The 22370-nt window shown below is 38.6% G+C and overlaps 1 protein-coding gene across 3 annotated transcripts in view; it reads right to left on the bottom strand.

The window, feature by feature from the left end:
* Positions 1–1068: 1068 nt before the first annotated feature.
* LOC122057678 (serine/threonine-protein phosphatase BSL3-like) overlaps positions 1069–22370 on the bottom strand; it is a 36954-nt gene continuing 15652 nt past the window's right edge. Inside the window, exons 10-14 of one of the 3 annotated variants that reach the window (XM_042619874.1) lie at positions 10508–10687; positions 8061–8328; positions 7708–7954; positions 7438–7608; positions 1069–1332 (exon numbers count right to left, since the gene is read on the bottom strand). In XM_042619874.1, coding sequence (XP_042475808.1) covers positions 1090–1332; positions 7438–7608; positions 7708–7954; positions 8061–8328; positions 10508–10687 — 1109 coding nt within the window. In that variant the 3' untranslated portion in view covers positions 1069–1089. Of the gene's footprint in view, positions 1333–6726; positions 7178–7437; positions 7609–7707; positions 7955–8060; positions 8329–10507; positions 10688–22370 lie in introns of those variants that run through there. The other 2 variants (XM_042619875.1, XM_042619876.1) reach the window with 2 other exon arrangements.

Genomic DNA, 22370 nt, shown 5'->3' with positions numbered 1-22370 from the left:
GGCTTAGGTTGTATCTAGGCTTTGTTACTCGGGCTTCTAATGGCCTATAGTCATCATAAGAGTTGAACATGAGGATGATCTGAGTTTCTAAAACAGGAGTTAGTCAATAAAATTTTATTCGGTGCTTTTATAAACAAGGAGCTATAAGTTGCAAAAATGTCTTCAGGTTTTTAATGGAATTATATTGAGTACAGCTTCAGTTTTTCCTGCTAGTCTTTGGTCCTTCTTAATGCTGCTACTATTCAAGTATATTGTTGCTGTTGTTCTGCTACTGCTAGTGTCATGTTTTTGTTCAAATTTAGCTTAAATCCTTCAGTTTGCCCTCAAATATTGCAAGTGTTTTCTTAATTCATTCTCAATTCAAGATATATTTTATCCTCAGATGTGAGCAATCAGTTCAATCAAGTGAAGCTTTAGTTAGGCTTCGATGTAGTTGAAACTAGAGATTTCAGACCCGTATGGTGGTCAGGTTCAGACTCCAAGCTCTATGGCCATACAGAATCTACTTGGTTTGATTCAAAAATTTGATGGTTGAAGCCCCATCCAAAAATTATCTTAAAGTTACAGAGAGCTTGCAGGTAGGTTGAGAATGTAATTAAAATGGGATTTTTCTAATGCATGACTATAGTCCTGCGGCAGTGAACTGTAGAAATTTACATAATTTTTCAATGGAGCTTTTTAACATTCTATCTGAAATTCTTTAGAGTGAGTTAACAATACTTCCCTGAAGTTTGGCCGGATTTGAATATCTGTATAAACTATTATGAATATTTGATCGATTATTGGTCTTCGTGGTGCTACTGTTCACCCATGAAAATTATAAAGAATTGAATATTATTTAATTGTTGGATCTGCATGCTATTCTGCATTTGAAAGTTGGGTGGGCCCATTTGCAGGCTGATTTGGGTTTCTAAGACCTATGCCTGCATCAAACTTGAGATGAAAGAATGTATAGTTGAACAGAGTAGATGTAACCTACTATAACAGTTAAAATTTCAAGTGGAGCATGCAGAATAAATCCCTCACAGAAGTTGTAAGAAACTATGCAGACAGCAGAATAACTGAACTCAAATATATTAAAGAAAATACTCACGCAATGTCTCCTGCGGTTGAAGGAGACCCATACTCATCAAATAGACGCATTAGATCTCCAAACTGCCCATGTAAATCACCGAATATCTTCACAGGAGCCCTAATTTGTAGCACACTAGGTTCAGTTGAAAATATCCTTTCTGCACTATCACAAAGATCTGCTATTTCATTGCAGTCTAGGAAGAACTGCCGACGGACAGGAGGCTTCCAACCACGAGGTTTCAGAAGATGTGCAATCACCTGATAATAACAGAAGACATGAAGGCAGACGTGTCAAATAAAATAAATAATATAAGACTTGTATGTAGTATACTGAACAGGGGGTAAAGAGAACAAAAAATCAAAAAGGATAAAAAAAAAAAAATAGGAATCCAACTTGCTCTTTAGAATTATTTCTAACAATATCATTACTATTAATATACATTATCAAGTCAGTAACTGTTTCCAGGAGCCAATGTTTTTCATTAACACTACTTCAATTCTTCTTTCTTTAATGTTTTCCAACATCAACTTTGATCAATGCATCATGATTTCCTTTATAGGCATCTAATGTGTTCTCTGCAATAAGACTTCCCTCTGCTTTGAGAATATGGCAGCACTTCCACAGTTGTCTGGAGAGACTGAACTTAAATGGTGACAGGGAGATAACGTTAAGGGAAGGACAAGATTTAGCTTTCTGAAGAAATCAAACATTACAAGGGAAGAATGTGAAATAAGAGAACCAGGTCATTGTGTAATCTGTGTACATCATACATTCATAAATGAAGTTGCAGATGAGCTAGCTAAGGTGTAAGGATAGGTCAGTGAGAAAATCCATGTATCAGTATGACAGAGACTAACCTATTGTATAATCTGTAGTTCAGGTTGAGAATCTTGATTACTCTATCTGTAATGCATCGCATAAATTTTTTGTGATGATCTAATCTACTAATAAGTTCTGCAGCCATTCAACCACTTAGGGGGGTCCCCTATCCTTTAGAAACAAGGTCATGTGTTCCAAGTAGAGTCCAGGTCATGGTAGGCAAATCTGCAACCGTAATCAGTTGGTTCCTCAACAAGGATAATAAGACCCACAACTTAGCTAATAGCTACTAGGTTGAAATATCACCCCATTGGATGCCAACCATAGTTGTCACAGCGTCTAAGCAAACCAAGGTGTTGGAGGGGGCCTGGATGTAAAGCAACCAAGTCAACAAAAATACCCGCCTAGAAGACCAAGGCGGCACCAGTTGTCAAGGTGCTTTAAATGCCTAGGCGGTCACCTAAGCGACGCCTTGACAACTATAAAGCCAATGCCAACTAAGTTAGAGCCAATTCAATAAGAACCAACTCTACAGGAGGATTGATACACTGATGTCCAGCATTTAAATGGTCACTTCAAACAGTCTTCAACAAATCAATAAATTTCAGAATAGGACGCTCACTGAAATTGATTGGAAATAAAAGAAAATAAAAGATTAGAAAGATAGACTTGGATTAAGCTTCTCACTCTCTTCTGGAGCCTCTCACCCACTCAAGGAATCTCTCCCCTCACAGCATCTCACAGTATTCATGACTATCAAACCAGAATTTTCTCTTTTTTTCTAAGTCATTGGACCTACATCCTAAATCTTCTAGAAGCATTCCAAAACAAATCCAATCCTAATTGATTCTAAGATAAGTCCAAATTGCATAAGCAATCTAATTTAAAATATAAACTATCCCTAAGCTAATAAAACCCATACACAAGTAATAACTCTTTCCTATTGGTGATGGTTCAAGCATCTTGCTTGAGCTTGATAATTGGCATCCTGATGGTGTACTCATCTTACAATGTGGTGAGAGAATCAGGTATGATATGGGATCTGATATGATGGCAAGGGTGTCTTCCATCTTTTGGGATGGTCTTTGGTTCCCTAGCCCTGGTAATGTAGAACTAGGTTGATAAGTCAAGCCTAATCCCAAACTGCAGGATACTTATCAAAGAACAACCAGCCATCAAAGTACCAACAGTAGAGATCAGATCAGATTACAATAAGGAAGCAGATCTGGAAACTGTGTCTATCGATCCCAATAACTTCGGGTTTCTGAAATCAGATTTATAACCAATTATCAAAAGGGTATATCAGGTACTGAAATAGTCTTAAAACAGATCCATAAACATGAAGAAATATTGCCGGAACAATAGAGATCAGAACTGCTCTATCGATTTCAGGTTTAGATCTGAAAAGCCACTACAGGACAAAAACAAGGAGTTTTTGTGAATCCCATCAATCCCAGGTAAGAATGACCTGATTTTTGGATCGAAGGAGGCTCTCATGGGGTGAATGGATATACCACAATCTCAGCCCAAGTGATGGCTGAAAGTGTCTCAGGTGTAGCGGAATCAATTAGGAAACTAACAGGAAAACAGCTTTGAAACTCTGAGAACTTGTAGATCTGTGTACCTGACAGGATTGAGAATGGAGTTGCAGTCCTTGAACACCTTGAACAGCAAAGAAGAAGAAGATAAAAAGATGAGAAAGAACCCCTTGGGATTCCCATCGCAGAGGGTCAGTTGGATCAAAAACCAACTCCACCAGCTTTGATCAAACACAAAGCAATTCCCAGCAAGGAGAAGCAGCAACAGCAGCCATTGTTTAATTCTTCAAATCGCGGGCGCTTAATGAGCCTCCTATGCTTTATTTACAGGGCTAAAGAGGGGGGGGGGGGATTACACCCTATAAATTGGAAAGTTACAAATAATTTAACTCCCAATAGATTCACTCTAATACATAGTTTCTAAAACTGAAAATAAAAACAACAATAGAAACCACTAAAAAGGAAACTAAAAACTAATGACTTGACTCCTAAGAAAACAAAAATTGAACCAATATGGTTCAGTAATGAACCAAACCAAATAAGCCAAAATGATGAAACCAAATACTAATCGTATGCAACCATAATATCCCAAGTTTAGAAAAGTGGCTCATTACACTCAAAACCACATGGACTGAAGGCCCAACACACATACAACCCAACCCTAGACTAATTCCTAATAAAACAAACCTAGTTTGGTTTACAATCTCCATCCCCGGGAAATTATGCTTCTCTCATTGAGGTTTGGGGAAAGTTGCAAAGCGTGTGTTTGAGATCTAGAGATAGTGAGGATTTTGTCCAATGGATTGCTAATTCTTCCAAAAAAGTCTCCTCTTTTGCTTGGGCTTTTGATGAGATAGAGAGCTCCATCTATTCCCTGGTTTAGGTTAGTTTGGTATAGCTCTTCTATACCTTCACATTTTTTTTTAACTATTTGGAGAGCTTTATCCAATTCTCTTCCTACCCAAGAGTTTCTTTCCCAAAGAAATACTTCAATCTCTAATTACTGTCTCCGTTGGAATACCACTAAAAGTGTTGACCATTTATTCCTTTCTCTGCCCCTTTTCCCATGTTGTTTGGATACATATCCTTAGTATAGTTTAAAAAATATCGGGTTTCGACCTGGTTTCGACCCTTAGGGAGACCGAAATTTCGTCGAAATAACCAGGGAAATTTTCCTGGTTTGGTGGAAACTTTGGTTTCAACCCCCAAAATATTATTTTTTTCCTATTTTCTGTGTAGTCCTATTTTAGACATTTCTAACCCATTCACATAATTAGTTTCATGGAAAAAACACCTAAAGTCATACTTGTGGTGTTGACCAAAGTTTGCTAATGTACATTGAGTCGTTGATTGAAACTATACTACATAAGTACATATATAATTTACTAACTAAAAATGTGAAATACAAGATTAAACGTTTAAAACAAACAAAACATAATGTAAATGATCCAACATAAATAATAATAATATTACATAATTGTGAGTTATCTCTCAAGTCTCAAGTTTCAACAGTCAACACTCAACACCCAATAGTCAATTCCAAGTACTGTCCAAGTATATTTTATAAGAAAAATGATTTTTGGAAAAGAAGGGGTTTACCTTTTTGGTCCAACTCCCTTCCTTAGGTTAGATTTGCTATGAATGTGCAAGATCCAAGCTTAGAATGAAGATTTGATTGCACAAGGACAAAATCTTGAGTATTTTCCCAAGTTTTCCACTTCACAAAGAAGAAATATGGGGAGAGGGTCAAAATTTTGAAATAAGAAGGCTTGATTTCCCATTTAGGAAGGTTTTATAAAGGTTGGTTCCACCGAAAGGGTCAAACCCATTGATCCACTCGAAAATTCCCACATTATAGAAATGTGGGAATTTTGGTCAATACTGGTCAAAACCAGTGAATTTTAAAAGTCACATGGTATTTGGTATCAGAGTCCTAGGATACTGTGGAAATGTGGGAAATTTCGACGGCATCGATCGAAACCTTGAACCATGATCCTTAGAAAGTCCTGATGATTCCTAGAGTTATCCTTCCTATCAACAGAGAATGGAGGTGAAAAACCTTCAACGGAAAACCTTCTTGTGATATTCTAAGTAAGCTACCTTCCAGTGCAGTGATTCATCACATCTGGTGGGAAAGGATTAAAAGGAGATGGACAGCATCATTGCGAACTATCAAGAAAATCTGGGATATTATCACATTTGAGATTCGGAATAAAATCCTTCACAAATGTGTAGTGCTCCCCACTCCAATTTTGATGTATCATCTTTGTCTTTTGTTTCTTCCCTACCACTTGTTTTGTTGTATCCCTCCCTCTTTCGGTGAATGTTCCGCCTCCACCCCTCCCCGGTTTTTTGTGTATCCTCCCCTTTTATGGATGTTTTAGTTTTTTGAGTTAGGGTTTTCCCTTGGTTTACCATTTTGGCTTGTTGTTTCATCTACTTTTTTCCACTTTAATAAGTTTTCTGTTCATCCAAAAAAAAAAAAAAAAACTCTTTCCAAATATCTAGGACTGAAAAACGTTTGTCAAATCCTCTTCAAGCATTGGCAATTAAATCTTCAAATTGATCTCCAAACCAGCTGGCCATGGGACCCACAAAAGATCTGGCAATTGAAGCAAGATTGATAGCTAATATCCCCTGTTAAATCTGGTAAATATCCTTCCAGTTCTGAAATTAACCCCCCCCCAACAAATCAGGTGGTCGATATGATAGAATGGGAAGAATTCGATTCTCCTTAGGTTGACTCAATATCTATCTAAATATGGAATATAGCTCTGCTGGTCGGGGAATATCTTGGCAAAATTGATGGCAAACCTGGGCAGAAATTGACTGGGTCAATAGCCCCAAAATAAATGCCAGACTGGAACCTCCTTTGAAGCCCAATCGTTGGGCCTGCACTACATCAATTCAACCCCCCCCCCCACTTAGAAAAAACTTGACCATGAGTTTTGGTAAATTGGGGACTAATCTTCACATGTTACACGTCTATCTTCAATAGTAAGTAGAATTCATGGCTGGTCATGGTAGGATCTGATACCAAATAATGTAGAGCCAATTCAACAAGAACCAACTCTATAGGAGGATCAATACACTGATGTCCAGCAATTAAATCACCTCTTCGAACAGTCTTCAAAAGATCAATAAATTTCAGAATGGTACGCTCACTAAAATTGATTGGAAATAACGAAAATAAAAGATACGTAGAGGATAGATTTGGATTCAGCCTATCTCCCCTCAATGCATCTCACATCAGTAATGGCTATCAAATCAGATGTCTCATTTCTCTAAATCGTTAGCTATTCTGTCCAGCATGTTGCCTTTATTTATAAAACCAATTACATCCTAAATCTTCTAGAAACATTCCAAACAAATCCAATCCTAATTGGTTACAAGAAAATTCCTAATTACATAAAAAATCTAATTTAAAATAGAAACTAACCTTAAGCTAATAAAACCCCTACACAAGTAATAACTCTTTCCTAAAATCTAGGACTAAACAAAGTTGTCAAATCCACCTCCACACACTGGCAATTAAATCTTCAAGTTGATCTCCACGTTAGCTGGCCATGGGACCCACAAAAGATCTGGAAATTTAAGCAAGATCGATATCCAATATCCCCTATTAAATCTGGTCAATATCCTTCCAATTCTGGGAATAACCCTCCCCCCCCTCAACTCAGCTGGTCGATATGATAGAATGGACAGAATTCGATTCTCCTCAGGTTGACTCGGTATCTATCCAAATCTGGAATATAGCTCTGCTGGTCAGTGGCATATCTAGGCAGAGTCGATGGCTAACCTGGGCAGAAATTGACTGGTTCAATAGCCCCAAAATAAAGGCAGACTTGAACCTCCTTTGAAGCCCAATCATTGGGCTTGCAATGCATCACCAATGTTTCTCTATTACAAGAAAGGTGATGGCGGAGATATGGGCAGAGGATGAAAACCATCTACTTCTATAAAGGAATAACAAGGCAATAAATTATATTTGACCGACCACCATACCTTCTTAGGCACGCTATTGATAGACATTTGCCGATCTAATAGTTTCCTAGCTGCAGTTGCATTCTCTGGAGTGCCATAGCTAACCCGTCTGCCTTCATTTTCAAACTGATCTATCGAAAGCTGCCTGACCATACCACCTAGAGCTCCTCCCGTCTCTGCAGCAACAACCACCTGCAGATTCATATAAGCAAAAACAAAGTGGAAAGTTAGGGTTATACAGAGAATTAGCATTTCATGCAAGTACTGAGAGAATAGAGAAACAATACTAACAGCTCTGTGGTGCAATCGAACTCCAGCCGGAGGCACATTATTTGACAAATTAGAATCGGTCATCTTAATCAGGGTGGAGTTCTGTTTCTCACTCGGAGTAGCCTCTGCTCCTCGATCCCTATCTGGCATTGGCTCAATGTCTCCGTTAACTTGTCGAGCTTTGGCAGCAGCTAGGGCAGCACTAATAGCTTCAGCCTCTGCTGCTGAGGCTTCAACCAAGTACTCAACACCTTTGGTCAGTCTCCTGCTAAATATTTACATCAGCAACTTTGTCCAAAAATAGAGGAAAATTAACCAACATTCAGTAATAGCATCTAGTTATCCTTATTCCTTAGTATATTTTGATAGCTCACCTAGATCCCTGAAGCATTGCATTTTCAGTGCTTATATCTGTATACATATCTCCATTTATAGGAGGAGCAACAGGATTACCCAACACAACAGCACCATCAGGAACTGCTTCAGGCATTGTTTGCCTTGTTCTTTCATCAGCAAATCCATACCTACCGGCTAACCTCCCTGCTTGTATGTTTGCAGCAGCAGCAGCTGCTGCTGAAGCTGCACTGGTGGTTTCAGCAGCAGCAAGATCCTCAGCAACAAGCAGATCATCTAGCAAAACTCCTAAAGCACAAAAACAAATTGTGGTAAACATGCTACGGTATCATCAAACTGGTGGATTAGCTAGTGCGTCAAAGAAAAAGATGCATGGAATTACACAAAATCACAAAACAAATCCCAATACAAGAGAAAAATCTTGTAAATATGTAATGTGAATTGTAGAACATGAAAACAGATTTAGCATGCCCACAAATAAATCCAAGTCTGCAGGCATGAAAAAACCAGTATATACTCAATGAATAAATGAGGGTTCTCAACCGAGATTGAATAAAATGCCACAACAAAAGAGCAGAATAATCCAAGGCCAATGTGACACCAGGGTCATAAAATGAAGTCTAACAAATAATGATCTCAAGTTAACCCTAAACTTTCTAACTTCATAAGATAATAAAGTGAACAATTTTTTTCATGTTAAATATTTCACAAAACAAAAGGCTGTCAAGACAACTACCAGTCAACCTGACCAAGTCTATCAATAATTGACTCTGGGCAATCGACTAGCACAACCAAAGTCCGTCACACAGAAAAATCACTTGGTACTTTTGACTACACTAGATCAGATCAATTTATAGTTCTGGACTGCATTTGAGTTGGAATATCAGGACCTCATACAGACTCGGGTCAAGATCAAGGTCAAGGTCAAGGTCCAGATCCAGATCCAGATCCTGCCCCTGGTAAGAATGTCTTACGTAAAAATTTAACACAGTTGGAATCAAGCATAAGTATGCAGATACAACAAGCCCAATGCATAGTTAAGATCCATTTAACTTGCAGACTTGCAGTCGAATATAGAATGGAGTATATGCAAGGATTAAAGTATCGGTATCGGTCGCCGTATCGGTCGGTCAAAATTAAGATACGTATCGGAGGGTATCGTATCGTATCGGAGATACACTAAGATACGCTAAAGATACACACATAAATGGATAGGAAACATTTTTTTAAACACTTTTGCATAAAGAATTTGTTAAAAAAAGCTATTGATAACATGTATTATGCATAAACACTAAATTGAGGGTATCGTACTAAGAATTCAAGGTCTGTAGTTGTCCCATAAATGTAAAATCCTTGTTCCCAACCTTGATTTCCACTTTAGTTAGAGAGAAATATGACTGACAGCAACTTTGGAACAAAAACCCTTCAAAAAATCTTTTTTTTTTCTGAAAAATTACCCATATTGGCCATTATATGATCGTAGAGCCGATACGTATCGATACTCACCAATACGTACCTATATATATATATATATCGATACTCACCGATACGTGCTGATATATACCAATACGTACCGATCGATACATACCGATACTCACCGATACGTATCAATACATACCGAACCGTACATTTTACCTCAATTTTATATTTTTCATAGTCGTATCGAGGCATGTCGTATCGTATCGATGTGTATTAGTGGTGTATTGATGCATATCGGTATGTATTGTAGGATATATATCGATACGAAATGATTTAAAAAATTCAATGTATCGTATCGGTGTGTATCGTATCGGCCGACTAAATTTAAGATACATATCGGAGGGTATCATATCGGTATCGGAGATACTTAAAACCATGAGTATATGGATCCAAACTCATCTGAGCCCAACCCATTTTATGCCATATTAATTGTAGCCTCATGATACATCACTAGTAGCAGCCACAATCTGTAACTTTGCTTTCCACTCATAGCCTCCCATCCAAATTGGAACTCTTACAACCCTCGACCAAGTTTAAACCCATACCACAAGAAGGAATGCCATAGTGGCCTGCTAGTTCGGATCAACTCAACATAATAACAGTCATGGATTTCCTAGGGTAACAGAACAAAGTAGATAATAGAATCTAAACAAAGATAAAATATATTCACTGTTTCTGTAACACTACAGATCCCTCAGTGCTAGAACCAGCACATTGAAAAATCAGAAATAACATGCTCTGAATGCACAGTATATCAACCAACCAAAACTTGAATGTCCCATGTAACTCTTGACCAGTCTTCCTTTCTTTCTTTCTTTAATGCATGCTATGGTGCTTACATAAACACAATGAAATTTGTGATCATCTTTGGCTACTAAAAGAAAAAATAATTAATATCCATAGTAACTAATTGGTAGCTCCCTGCTTGGACAACAGAATAGAATGCATGTGGATCACCAGTCATGACAATTTAGGTTCCACATCTTACCACCACGTAGACCACCATAAATGAAGATCAAGTCACCAATAGCAGCAGCAGCATGCCTACAACGCCTTGTCAATTCAACTGCAGCGTCTCCACCAGCTGCATCAGCACTATATCTGCCTGTCCTGGGACTTGTAACAACACCCTTTGTATCACACCAAACTCCCGCAGCAGTATCCAAAACTAAACAAAGAGAAAAAAAAATAGTACATAAAATTCCTTCCTCAGAAAATTCATCAATTCAGACAAACATTAAATTCTTTTTTCGCCCAGAATTTCTACTGAACAATAAGCAAAGCCAATATATGAGAGGATGAGATAAATCAGGTGCCATCCAGTGTCAAAGAAAAATAATGTAATTGAAAATGGTAATCAGTTATATATGGATTAGAAAAGCTAGTATAAGAGAAGTACCATATATGCCTTTCCAGCCAAGGACACGGTCTTTAAACTTTTCAAAATAAATTTATCACTTAGAAAATGCGATTGAGGTTAATGGCTGTTAAAACGTCCATTCAATCTTTTCAGAATTTAGCATGAAAACTTCCCACAGGGTTTTTATTATAATGTGTGTAGCCATCTACTGCCTAATCAGCTGGCAGTTCATCTGAAAACCACTACTATCACACATTACATGGAGAATTGATAGATCTGTTTCTTAAAATAGTGGGGAAAAACTAGTCCCAATTACATCCCACAATCAGACCCCTCTTGCTTAGCAGGGGGTTAAGGCTGCCTATATTTATCCCTCCCAGACCCTGCAGTAGCAGGAGCCTTGGGCACTGGTTGCTCTAGTCAGACCCTTCCCCCAAAACAGATGATCCTTATTTCTCCTTTTGTGTATGCAAGATCACAGCCAGAGCCTCAAATAATTCATTCAAATGAATAACTTTCCCACACCAATGCCATTCAATCATCAATAGTTAGTACCATAATTTCCCACACTCCACTAGCCCCCATGAAAGATGTAAATCTCTGGCAGACTGATTTCTTACAGTTACAGCAACATCTTGCCTTGCCTCCAGTCAAATTAACATCTATCTCTTCTTGGGACTTTATCAGATCCAAAGGGCCTCTAGCCCCTTGGAGGAACATCATTTGGTTCAAATGCCACATCCCTCGCCAAAGCTTTCCGGCATGGCACTCGATCTCCAACTGCCTTCCTACACAGTCTTTCCTCGTTCACCAGCAAATTCTAGTTCCCCCTTCTTGCTGTCTCTGCTGGAATAGAAATGACGATGTCAATCACCTATTCTCTCCTGTCCCTTTTCCATCTTTGTCTAGACGAAAGTGCTTCCAAGCACTGGCCTTCCAAAAGAATCATCCTCCCCCTTCCTAGAGAATGGATCTGGATCGACAAGACCTTCGTTGGTGCATCTATTTGTGATACTGTAGGGAAGCTTGATTTTTGTGCCACCATCAACCATGTTTGGATGAAGAGAAATCTTCATGGATAGACTTCCAACTCTCGCTCCTTTGACATGATTTGAAAATCCATCTTCTTTGATGTCAGCTCCAACCTGAGATCCCTCCGACATCGTCCTGTCCGAAAACCCCCCAAGGAACAGGCTTATTGTTGACTCCTAAGGCCTCCCGCCTTCTATTATTTCCCCCCACCCACCCCCTCCCTAAATTAGTTCTGCTTTGTGCTGGCCTCTTGTAGTGTTGTGCAAAGGCTTGTATGTTTGATTGTGCTGTATTATTTCGACAGGCAGGTTAGCCCTTCCCACCCCCCCCCTTCTCTCTCTCCCTTGTTCTTGGTAATGAATTTATTATTCATCCAAAAAAAAAAAAAAGAATTAACATCTACCACTATTCTAAAATAAAGCACAGAGGGAAGAGGCACAAGTGATAGAAAACAGCTCACCTGTTTATTAGTTAATTCCAAGAGACGTGCCAGTCCCACATAATGACATGTGATTAATCCCTATCCTCCATTTTCTGGTCAAAAAGGGGTTCGGTAACCAACTTTTGGGGTTAACTTTTTTTTAACTATTTCGAGCCCCCCTTTTGATGGGAATACCCTTCCAACCCCTTTTTGAGTTGTGTTTCTTGTACTAATTTTTTATTAACCGTGTATCTGAGATAAACACTTCTTTCTTTGGGGAGAAATTTTCTTTTGTTCTGCTGTTTCTGTACTAAGCACCCAGTTCCACCCGCTGGAACACAAAAAACGAACCAGCATTGCCAAATGTGTTTCTGCTGTTTGTGTAAATGCCAGAAGCGTTCCCGCAGAACATTACCAAACACACCGTAAATAGCTATGGGTTTTTCGGTGGCAGCTCCATAACGAGTATATTGATACCACACAAAACTAGCATGTGGGGCTAACATACTCCCCATTTTGGGAAAATAAAAAAGAATCATAATTCCAAATAATCACAACGATGTGGGAAAAGACTAACTATAACCAAAATAAAATTTATTTATATAAAAATTTTCAGTTGTCATGATTGAAAGAATTTTTTACTTTCTGGAACCTGTCTGACCAAGGTACCAGATTGTACCTCTTTTTGGACGGACAGACTAAGACTTGTCAACCTTGTTTTTCGATGAATATACTTATAATATATATCATGGTTCACTACCAATCGCAAGGATTTAATTATCTGTATCGGGTATCATATCAGAGAGGTGATTTTAAGAGACATATCATATCAGAAAGATGTATACTAAAGATTTGCATGGAAACATAGTTATCAAGACGTCACCTAGGCACCACCTAGGTGTCCAAGCTCTTTCTTAGGTCCAAGGCAACCACACCTTGTTGACACTTCACGAGTTTACGTTGATTTATGTTTATTGTTTTGTTTTTCGATGAATATACTTCTAATATATCCTATAATTTGATTATTATATGTTGATTTTTTCATATTAGTTCATTACCAGCACCATTGTATCATATTGCATTGATATGGCTTCTATGTTGCATATAAGCATAAGAGGTATTTCCTGTCCGGTAGCAGAGGCCACGCAGGTAGGAAACACACGATGAGTGTCCCCCATATTGGTTCAATCAATTGGTGGCAAAGAGATCATTTCAGGGGGAAGGAGTGAGAAAGAGAGCGGGGGTGCTAGCGAAGGCTATGCCCCCAGACAAGAATCATTTCCCCATAAGCATAATTATATAAAATTATCATTGCTATATTATATATAGACATGTACTGCGCATCTAAGGTACCAAGGTGGTTCACCATGCGCCTAGTCGCCTAAGCGCCCCCTCCAACACCTTGCTTCTCCTAGGCACCTTGACAACAATGCATCGAAATGGTCAAGAAATGCACGGATGTGGTAATGATACACAGTTGTCATGGTGTCTAGGCAACCCAAGACGTTAGAGGGGGCCTGGGCGCAAGGTAACACTAGCTGTCAAGGCACTTGGACGCAATATGAAAATATATATCCGCTTGATGCAAGGATTTGAGTCGTTCTTACCTAATCTAATGATGCATAACCAAAAAAAAGTGGGGGAAGGGATTCATGCATGGGAGATTCCGTGCATCTATGATTGGTCAAATAGGTGCGTTTGTCATTTTGATGGAGATCTTGTCCCCATCCAACATTTTGTGCATAAAACGTGCACCATGCACAGCCATGCAAAGACCTTTTACCAAAAAAAAAAGTAAGAAAAAAATATATTTGAGCACACAAAAAAAAAATCTGCAAATTACCTCTTTTTCACTCAAATTTGTTTCAATTCGTGATGTGAGCAGTGTAAATCCCCAAAACTTGTTGAAATGGTGAATATTAGGGTCAGTTTTATGTTAAATAATTTCCCCAAACTCATATCAAAGAGAGAGAGACAAATTTCCAGGACCTTTGGTTGCTCTCGATTTCATATCTCACTCATGGTTGCTGTTTTGCAGGTTTCAAGGAGGTGTATCAAGTGTATCTTACCTACATCAATCCATATCAGAATGTATCTATCCAATATTAGACCGTATCGAACTTTATCACCGGTCGATACAAATTATTTTGAAAAATAAATATCGTATAGATACCTACCGACACCAATAGTGTCAGCCGCTATGGACACACCGATACACATCGGCCCATACAGTACGATAAGCGCGACACTTAAAACCCTGGCAATCAGTGGCCAGACTGAGTTTAAAAATTATTCATGACTAGAGCCAGTCCACTTCCTAAGATCTAGAGAAAGTGAGAATCAGGTGATCACATTAACCATAAATAAGAACAATTCAGAGTAGGAAATGCCTTAATCTCAACAAAAATGCAACATCGAATGATATTTAAGATGAGAACCATAATAATATTTGAAAATACGTCATTTCAAAAAATTTCCATGGTGACACATGTAATCAGCTACATTACTTCTACACAGTTTCCACAGTAGACATGACGCAGATAGAACACAAAATTGCACTTATTTTAGCAGAAATAAGCCTTGGGTGGGATTATAAATGTGTTAGGCCTTTAATACAATGGGTTTTTTTTTGTAATATGTCACGTAATGGGAGTTAAGGGTAGGAGATAGGAATACGAGATTTACTTTTATTAAGTTAGTTTGAGTTGTTTTATTTCATTAAGTAATATTTTTATTCCCTAGGTTGTTAAGGATAGGATAGTCTTGCAGCATAGAACTCTTATCCCTACTTTGGATGGAGTTTAAATTATGTGGGACACCTATTCTAACTAGCTGAAATAGAGTTTTAGTTATAAGGGACATCTATTCAAATCAAACTTCAGATTTAACAATCATATATTGTTCTAAAGTTTAAACAGAACACAGTTTCAAAATTTGATTTTGGCATTGATTTAATAACAATCCCACTCCTCGGGAGTGATCTTGGACTGGAAGTGATTTTTCTTCATCCCGCTCCATGAGAGTGATCTATGGGAGTAGAGTGGCATTTGGTAACAAGGTGGTGGAATTGATTCTAGAAAAGAAAAAAATCAGAACCCATGTGTGGAAACTCTATACCAATATTAGGATTTAAATTTCCATCTAGTAGACCACCATGTTTAACTACCTTCCATCCATCAAGAATTTCAATCAATTCCCGAGCATTGCCTCCACCAATTGCATGTACTAGTGCATTTTCTATAATCTTGGTGACCATATCTCCACATGGTTCAAACTCTCGGTCGAATTTCGCCAAAATTTCACAGATTCGGTATGAACCAAGATGAAACCAATATGCGAAACCCAAATTGTAACCATAGCTGTCAAGGCCTCCCCAACACGTCTCCAAGTCAGCGCTTTCGCAACCTGGAAAAAATGGGAGTGCAAATTGGTGCTACGATTTACATGAGTCTTGAATGGCGGGCGCTGTGAGTACATTGGCGTCGCCAAATGGACACCGTGAGCGCCTTATGACGCTTTTATCCTAGCAGGTCTCCATTTGGTATTAGGTTTTTTTTCTTTTTCTTTTTTTTTTTTTTTTTTTTTTTAATATACTATTTCCACTATTTAACTCAAAATTCTATTTACAATATTGTGATTGGCTGGTGTAGTTTAATTCCATACATGCACCTACACCTTAACAAGCCTATAAAAGCTACTTACCAAAGTCTCATACGCCAAACCCTCTAATCTAGCTTATTGCTTGGGAGAAGACGAGAGAGTACTCTGAGTAGACCATCGGCGACTGCTTTCAACCATTGATTCCGGCTCCCTCAACTGCTTCTCTGGTGATTCCAGCTCCGGCAACTCGGCAAGGAATGTAAACAGTTTTTTTTTAATTCTTCAGTTCTCACTTCTTCTTCTCCTTCTGTTTTTCTATTTCTTCTTTTTCTTCTGTTTTTTCGACTGTAATTCTTCTTCTTCTTCTTCTTCTTCTTCTTCTTCTGTTTTTTCAATTTTTATTATCCTTCTTCTTCATCCTCTCTGTCCCCCCTCCCTGATTTTGGCCTTCTTTGTAAGACGGTAACTCGGTAAGTGGCTGCAATAGTGGAACTAGGGGGTTTTCGTTTCTTGCTGATTTTTTATTTTTCTGTTTATCGATTCCGGCCTTCTTGCTTTTTGGTGATATTATCCCATTCTTTGGTAGGGTTTCCATCTCTCTAGCCTCTATTACTTGGCTGCAAGTCTGCAACTGCAAAACAACCATTAGTTGGGTTCTTAGTTTATGTATGCAGTGCGAGTCTGGTCAACCTTACTACCAGCTTTTAGGTATTGAAATTTCTATCAGCTTCACCATCAGCATAATCTCTTCTGATCCAAGGAACAAGTTGTCAATTCCTTCATTGCTCACAGGATCTGTAATCTCTTTAGTTTCAGACTTTCAGTTGTGCAGGCAATTTAACTGTTGCTGTGAATCTATATGTACGTATCTCAAATTCTCAATCACTAAATTTAATAAAAGAAAGATGGCTAAAGTTGAGAAAGAGAACCAAACCTAATCATTGTCTTGCCTACGGCTTCCACTATTAATTAGGGTATCTATTGATCTTTGGCCGAACTTGGCAATTTGAAGAATGTCCAAATCTTAATTTATCTTTATTATGTGTTGTCTCGAGATGTTAAATTTATCTTTATTGTGTGTCATCTTGAGGCTGCCTAAAAACCCCACCTGCCCATCTTTTAGGCTTTCTTTTGTTTACTGCAACTCTGCATTTCTGCAAGTCTGCAATGCTACTCATGGCCTTACAATCCCACCTGCTCATCTTAACAACCACCTGCTCATCTTTTAGTACTGCTGGTGGTTGTAGTGGGTGTGATAATGCAAGCACTGCTGCAGATGATCCCCATCCAAAGACCTAGCCAGTAAGGCCAAATCAAAAGACCCTGGGTGGAAGTATGGGTATTGGCCTGACCTTACAAACAAGCACCTTGTTAAATGCATTCTTTGTGACAAAGACCTCAAAATGTGGAATAAAAGATTAAAGCAACATTTGGTGGGTGGATATGGAGATGTTGCTATGTGCACCAAGACAACTGCAACGACTATTACAGAGATGAATGCAGCTCTTATGTGTAATAGGAAGAACAGGATAGAAGACATTTTGGATGATGATAATGATGATGTTGGTGTTGATGTTGATGTTGAGACACATAGAAGTTGAAGGGCAAAGACAGTCTGGTAGGTCTCATTCTTCTACAACCACTAGAGTTATTCCGAGCTTTAGAACAGCTGCTAAGAGAAAGTTGTCATTCAGCCTCAAGTAAGGGGCCCCATGCATGCTTATGTTAGACGGATTCCCCGAGCAAGTGGTTGTTAAGAGGCATCTTAAAGGTCCTACTCAGACTCCTATAGACAACTGGCTTCGATCAATAGAAGAAAAAAAGAGAGTTGATAATCACATTGTTGACTGGGTTTATCAGCGTGGTATTTCGTTCAATGCTCTTAAGTCAAGGAGTTTGAGGCGATGGAGGAACATATTGCACAATATGGGTCAGGATATAAGCCCCCAATTTATCATAAAGTGAGGGTGCCATTGTTAAAGGTAGTGAAAGAGAGAACTGCAGGAAAGAAGAATAAATATGAAGAGTATTAGAAGCAACATGGGGGCACTCTTATGTCTCGTGGGTGGACTTATACAAGAGGAAGACAATTCAATTCCTTGTTTGAATTGATTGACAGAAAAGTTCAAGAAACTGGTGAGGACTATGTTGTGCAAGTTCTATCAGATAATGCATCAAATTATAAATTAGGTGGTACAATGCTGACGCAGAAGAGGACAAATCTATATTGGACTCCTTATGTAGCCCATTGCATTGACCTGACGTTCGAGGACATAAAATTCCTAAAATCTTACGAGAATGTGATCAGGCAAAAAAAAAAATTAATAACCAACGTCATCTACAGGCACACACGCCTTTTGATGCAATGAGAGCTAGAACAAATGGAAGGGATCCTGTGAGGACAACAACTACCAGATTTGCAACTACATTTCTAATACTTCAAAGCTTATTAAAACATAAGGATCACTTGAGGCATTTGTTTATTTTTTATGCATCAACTGGTTCTAATTTGTCAAAGACAAAGGTTGGGAATAAAGTGGTTGATACGGTGTTTGCTACAGTATTTTGGAATGGTTTGGAAAATTGTATTAGAGCTTCAAAGCCACTAATTATTGTCTTGAGGATTGTGGATGCTGATGAGAGGCCTTCTATGCCTGAGGTTTATTTTGCCATGGAGGAGGCAAAAAAGAAAATACAAGAAAATTTTGGGGATAGAGAAAGGTAGTACAAGAAAGTGTTAAATATTGTTAACAAACGTTGGGAGTGTCAAATGGAGCGCTCTTTGTATGGAGCAGCACTGTTTCTTAATCCTAGCAAACTTTTTTTTTTACAAGGGAAGTGATGATGGTGACCACGAAATGATCAGACTCTACAGATAACATTTAATGTAGGCATTACAAGACTAGTACATGAACCATCTTTAAAAGACAAGATAACTAATTAAGCTGGTTTATATAGATATACTCGAGGTTCTTTTGCCTCGGATATGGCGATTAGACAACGGGAAACCATGGGTCTTAGTAAGTATACTGTTTAGTTGTTTTGTTTGTACCTAGTAGCTACTTTGTATGATGTATTAAATATTAATCTAGTTTCTTATATATATATATATATATATATAGGGAGAGGGATGGGTATGCTAGCATAGTACTTAGGAATTAAGAATGCTAGCGGCATTTTGACCGTAGGATTTGATCAACATGAATTGAACCGTTGGATGGAGAGAAGATAAACAAATTGTCAATGCACGGTTGCAACACCTTTACTATCTCTCTCTCTCTCTCCTTGTCGGAAAAAATCATTCATTTACTGGATCCAACCGGAGAAAGAGAAGTGGTTGGCACCGCTGCTGTTGATGGAGCAGATGCCTCGTCTGAAAGACGTAGATCTCCCGGCCGCCATGACCAAGGTGGTCACCGACGTCACCCAGACCTAATCGGTGCTCCAGACGTAAATCTCCAGGCCGCCATGACCAAGGTGGTCACCGACGTCGCCTAGACTTGATCGGTGCTCCAATCCTTGGGCGAACGCCCCCGATGAGGCCGTCAATCTCGCCAAGGCCGTCGATCTCTGAAATCGATTCCAACAATGAAGAAGCCCAACCACCAAAACCGAAGCCGAGAGCAGGGAGAGAGGGACATTGGACCGAGAAAGAGTCCTGAAAGTTCACTGAAGATTTGCAGAGAGGGGGTAAGATTGCAACTCCAGGCGGGACGAGAGAGAAAGAGACGACGACGGGGATTGACAGACGTTGGTCTTTCCATTTTTCCAATATCAATTCAAATCTCAAGCTAAATTAAAAGAGTCACAATTTAACTGGAAGAAGCGAAACAAGCTCATTTTCACAGCAAGAAAAAAGAGGAGCAAAAAACGTCCGAATCAACAATGAAACCGACCTCATTCGCCGAAGAAATTAGATTCAATAATCAAATCTTTAAACACTTAGTACTTGAAGTTTTAGCATATCCAATTCTGGAAAATACAAAAAACATAAGATTCTGATCACCATATAAACAAGGTCCGCAAATTTTTTTGGAAGGTAGAAGGAGCCGGAGCCGGAGCCGGAGCTGGAGCCGGAGTCAAAGTCGAAGTCGGAGCCGGTGAGAAAAAGGGGAAGGAAGACCGCCCAGACCTGATCGGTGTCTAGACGTAGATCTCCCGGCTGCCATGACCAAGGTGGTCACCGACGTCACCCAGACCTGATCAATGCTCCAGTCCTTGGGTAAACGCTCCGATGAGGCCGTCAATCTCGCCAAGGCCGTCGATCTTTGAAATCGATTCCGACAATGAAGAAGCCCAACCACCAAAACCGAAGCCGAGAGCAGGGAGAGAGGGACATTGGACCCGGAAAGAGAGTCCTGAGAGTTCACCGCAAATTTTTTTGGAAGGTAGGCTGAGCCAGAGCGGGAGCCAGAGCCGGTGAGAAAAAGGGGAAGGAAGACGGTGGAGCGGCGGTATTGAGCAAGTTTTGTAAGACAAAAATTACAAACGGATGATATCTTTTATCTATCATCTGACGGCCACTATTCGCTAGCATACCTAATTCCTAGGTACTGTGCTAGCATACCTGTCCTTTTCCCATATATACATATATATATATATATATATATCTTTTTATAGTTACTTGGTGGAGTTCATTTGGAGGTTAAGCTTTTGAGTTTTCAAAGGTTGCATGACGTATTCTAGGGCTTTGTTGCTCCTCTTTTGGTTACGAGGGCAACATTTGAGTTTGTAAGTAGTTAATTATTACATCTATTTCATTTCTTAGAATTTTTATATTTGGAACAATGACTTTGTTTGTTGCTCTTTAGTGTTTATGAATTCAGATTCATACCAAGAAGAAGACTAGGCTGGAACATCAACATTTGACTGATCTAGTATATGTTCAATACAATCGTCACCTAGAAGAAAGGTTCCAACAAAGGCATCTCAAAAACAGAAATTATGATCCCCAATTGCTTAATGAACTGGACTATAGTAGTGAGTGGATGGTTAGCCAACTAATGGATGATGTAGTCTATCCCAATAATGATCTCACATGGGACGTTGCTGCTAGTAGAGCAATGGAGGGCTCCAACTGACCTTGGAGAGCTCAAGCATCAACCACTAGAGGCAATGTGTGCTACACATGTCGTGGTAGAGAGAGAGCTGTTGAGGAGTCATCAGGATCAGATGGAGAAGAGGAAGATGTGAATGACGATGACGATGACGATGACAGATAACTTTGGTGAAAATGCAAATGATTCCAGTGGACAACAAGAAGAGAAACTGCCAATTGTTGATTTCTTGGATGATTATGATTAAGTGATTTGTGTTTGGATTTCATGTATTGTTTAAACTTTAAACTTGAACTTTGAACTTGGATGATTAGTTAAGTTTTCTTTCTCTCTTTTTCTTTTTCTTTTTCTTCTTTTTTTTTTTTTTTTTTTTTTTTTTGTGTGTGTGTGTGTGTGTGTGTTTTATATAATCATTTGCTATCAAGCTTCATTACTTCAATAAGTCATTAATAGCTTAACAGGTTAACCACTTAACTTATCATTTGATCTATTTTTATATTTCCGAATACATATCTCTGATTCATATATATACCTTTTACTTTGTCCAGGTTGCTCACTCGCTTCCAATCATTGCTTTCAAGCTTCAGTCACAGGTTAGCCTTTTACTTTTTATGACTTGATGTACATGTTGATTTTAAGTCAATAGTTCATGTTGATTTTTTATGACTTAATATGGCTATTTTGATTTTTTATGATTTGATGTTGCTTGATGTTGATTTTAGATGTTATAGGGTATATATTGTAGGCTTGTAGCATACTAAAGAACTTCAGAACTTCAGAACATAGGGGAAATAAAAAATAACATATGGGCGACTTGACCGCCATGGCAACACCATAACGAGCGATTCATCGCCAAATCGATTAGCCACCCCTCCACCGACTCGAATCACCATGACGCCATGACAACTATGATTCCTGGTTTCGACGAAATCTCCCCTGCTTCGCATGATTCGACCATTTTGATTGGACCATGCTCTTATATATACCAAATTTCAAAGGAAACATATTATGTTCCCTAAATTTCAACAAGTTCTCTATTTTGGTGGTTTCAATAGGAAAACACTTCTTTGGCCAAAAATCACTTCATTGTTGGCCCAGAATCTTGCATTCTACTCCCATTTCTTGCATTATCAAGCAAGATTAAGCTATAGAAGACTGCTTAGAGCTTCAAGGTAAACCCTTTTTTTCCCCAAATGCATTTTTTTGGTACAATGTAGTAGTAAACATAGTTGAATTCTTTCAATTTTTTATATTGTAGTTAGAATGGCCCAATCTACAACTTCATGATTTCCATTTTTTTTTTTTTTGGCACGTTAAATTATTTTTTTAATTTTCTATTTCAAAAATTCATTTTCCCACAACATATTTTTGAAAAAAAAAA

This window comes from Macadamia integrifolia, chromosome 12 (genome assembly GCF_013358625.1).
Source record: "Macadamia integrifolia cultivar HAES 741 chromosome 12, SCU_Mint_v3, whole genome shotgun sequence".
Classification (NCBI taxonomy): domain Eukaryota; kingdom Viridiplantae; phylum Streptophyta; class Magnoliopsida; order Proteales; family Proteaceae; genus Macadamia; species Macadamia integrifolia.
Note: the sequence above shows the minus strand (reverse complement) of the source record. Positions and strands in the feature narration are given on the sequence as shown.